Source organism: Borostomias antarcticus, assembly GCF_949987555.1.
Source record: "Borostomias antarcticus genome assembly, chromosome: 13".
Taxonomy (NCBI): domain Eukaryota; kingdom Metazoa; phylum Chordata; class Actinopteri; order Stomiiformes; family Stomiidae; genus Borostomias; species Borostomias antarcticus.
The window spans coordinates 1,135,370-1,137,869 of record NC_140246.1 but is presented as its reverse complement, the minus strand read 5'-3'; the positions used below and the strand labels follow the sequence as shown (position 1 = coordinate 1,137,869).

The following is a 2,500-nucleotide window of genomic DNA, read 5'->3' as shown; positions in this document are numbered from 1 at the left end:
GGCTGAGGTTCTTCCTGAACGCTGGCCCCTATTGGCTGAGTCTGTGTGCGTTTCTCACCCAGCAGAGTCTCCTCCTGGTTCAGGGAGCAGCTGCTCACACACACCTGCCTGTCGAATGTGTAGAGAAGCTGTGAAGAGATGGAGATGATGATGATGCTGGTCACTCTCTCTCTCTCTCTCTCTCACACACACACACTCACACACACACAAACACACTCACACAGACGCACGCACACACACACACACACACACTCACACAGATGGCGCGCACACACACTCACACACGCACACTCACAGACACTCACACACACTCACACGCTAACTCAACGTCTCTCTTCTCAATCTCTCGTTCAGTCTCACTTCAGGCCACAGTAGCCTACCTTATTCTGTTTGGTAGTGGGATCATATTTGCCGATCCTGGTCGTCCCTGTTGCTCCCTAAAGGAAGAAGAGAGAGAGAGAGAGACAGACAGACAGACGGAGAGAGAGAGATTTTTTTTTGTCTCAGAGGGTTATGTGTTTGGATCACCGCCCATGCATTAGGACCAGAGGGGATGTGATCTCAACTGCCTGTAGGTATAGGCTAGGCTAACCCGAACCCGAACCCAAACCCTTATCGACAGAGGACAAGCAATGGTGCGACCGTAACACAACTCTGACACACTGTAAAACTCTCAGCCATTAACCCCCTCTACAATAGCAGATGGCTGGTCGGCGGTACTGGTGGCCTTTTGTGTAATGTGTAGTGTGTAATGTGTAGTGTGTAATGTGTAGTGTGTAATGTGTAGTGTCCCCATCAGAGCTCGCGCATTAGGCTCCAGTCTGTCGCCTACTTTCCCACCGGTCACGCTTGACCTGTTCATTTAACGGGAAAGAAACACCGCTTACTTTCCACGAGTAGAGGACTCCTCCATCCCTTTCTATGTTGATGATCCGGGTATCAACTGCACCCGAGTACCCTGCAAGAAGCAGAGAGGAGTTATTAACCCAGACTAAACTGTCACAAGAAGCAGAGAGGAGTTATTAACCCAGACTAAACTGTCACAAGAAGCAGAGAGGAGTTATTAACCCAGACGAAACTGTCACATTCCCAAATGACCGGGATATGAACCCTCTATAGATCATGTGAACTTTAGGCTATATTGTGAAATTCACAGGATCTACAGTGGGTCTAAAATAAAGGTGACAGTCACCATGGCATACAGACGTATCAATGTACCTTTGGTTAGTCCTGTAGAAGTTTCTTTTCTGGAAATACTTGATAAAACATCCTTCTGCAAATCGAAAGTTGCGCTTAGCTGAAGCATGAGTGCAGCTGGCGCGCGCACTTCCTTATTTTAAACACTTAATGTTCTTATAAATAGAAGCTGCTCTTTGAAATCTTCACTCTTTGTGTGAGCATTGCGATCCCTTCAGTTGTAAAAACACACGGCGGTCCCTTAAATGACAACTGCTGTCACACTTCTCAGTCCGGGTGACATGTGATTGTCAGTCGTAAACCGAGGATATTCACGCCTTGCTAATAGTCAACACCGAACCAAAGCCAGTGGACTTGAGCTGTTGTCCCTCTTCTATTCGACCCGGCCACTGGAGACACCTCTCTCTTCTAGCTTCGACCCACCCTCCAGGGTCGCGGGGCGGGGCGGGGACAGCGATCATTACCCTAGCCTATATCACCTGATCCAAAGGAATGTGAAGTAGGCTACGAAGGTGCGCTCACACAAACCAAACAAGCTGCACACAAACAAACAAACAAACAAACAAAAAGTGAGATGTAATAATATTTTTTATTTGGGGTACTTAATGATAACATTGTTTGGGGTATTGAATGAACGTATATGAAAAAACGTATATGGGTGGAGCATAGTCTTATAATCTTACCTCGTGTCCTCATTTCATTTATATTTCTTAAAGTGGGATTATCAATAGTTTGTTGCCAATGTAGCTGCAAATCCGAAATCTCACTCCGGTCAGAAGTTTCTATTCATGTGAGTTACTTTAACAGTAGAGGGCGCTGTGGTATAGGAAATTAACTTGATATTGTGATTGTCTGGAGATCACGGCTCAGATTGGTAATATACTCACAACTTCCATCTGTGATTTTATTACCCAGGGTTCATAGAGACCGTAAAGAGAAAGGCATGTGACTGCTGGTCCATAGCCTGACACCAGCTGACCTCCAGAGAACCAGATGGGAGCTCCTGAAACTGGTTTGTCTGGGGAAACATGGTGGCATAAACTATTATATCGCCCTCTGTTTTTCTCACTCACTCACTCACTCACTCACTCACTCACTCACCCACTCACTCACTCACTCACTCACTCACTCACTCATTCACTCACTCACTCACTCACTCACTCACACACTCACTCACACACTCACTCACACACTCACTCACTCACTCACTCACTCACTCACTCACTCACTCACTCACTCAAAGGGGAAGTTTCCATGTTAGCTCATATAGTGGAGGAAAGTGGAGGAGGAGAGGAGGAGGGTA

At 46.5% G+C, this 2,500-nt stretch overlaps 2 protein-coding genes across 2 annotated transcripts in view; one reads left to right on the top strand and one right to left on the bottom strand.

Annotated features, from left to right (window-relative positions):
• gsap (gamma-secretase activating protein) overlaps positions 1-1,586 on the bottom strand; it is a 28,243-nt gene extending 26,657 nt beyond the window's left edge. The window contains exons 1-4 of the mRNA XM_084447785.1: positions 1,219-1,586; positions 888-958; positions 381-437; positions 59-128 (exon numbers count right to left, since the gene is read on the bottom strand). Of these exons, the coding sequence (XP_084303911.1) occupies positions 59-128; positions 381-437; positions 888-958; positions 1,219-1,306 (286 nt within the window). The 5' untranslated portion in view covers positions 1,307-1,586. The remainder of the gene's footprint in view (positions 1-58; positions 129-380; positions 438-887; positions 959-1,218) is intronic.
• An 865-nt stretch (positions 1,587-2,451) lies between these two features.
• LOC311316731 (tyrosine-protein phosphatase non-receptor type 12-like) overlaps positions 2,452-2,500 on the top strand; it is a gene marked incomplete at both ends in the record, with an annotated part of 14,351 nt that continues 14,302 nt past the window's right edge. Inside the window, one exon of the mRNA XM_084447660.1 lies at positions 2,452-2,497. Within this exon, the coding sequence (XP_084303786.1) occupies positions 2,452-2,497 (46 nt within the window). The remainder of the gene's footprint in view (positions 2,498-2,500) is intronic.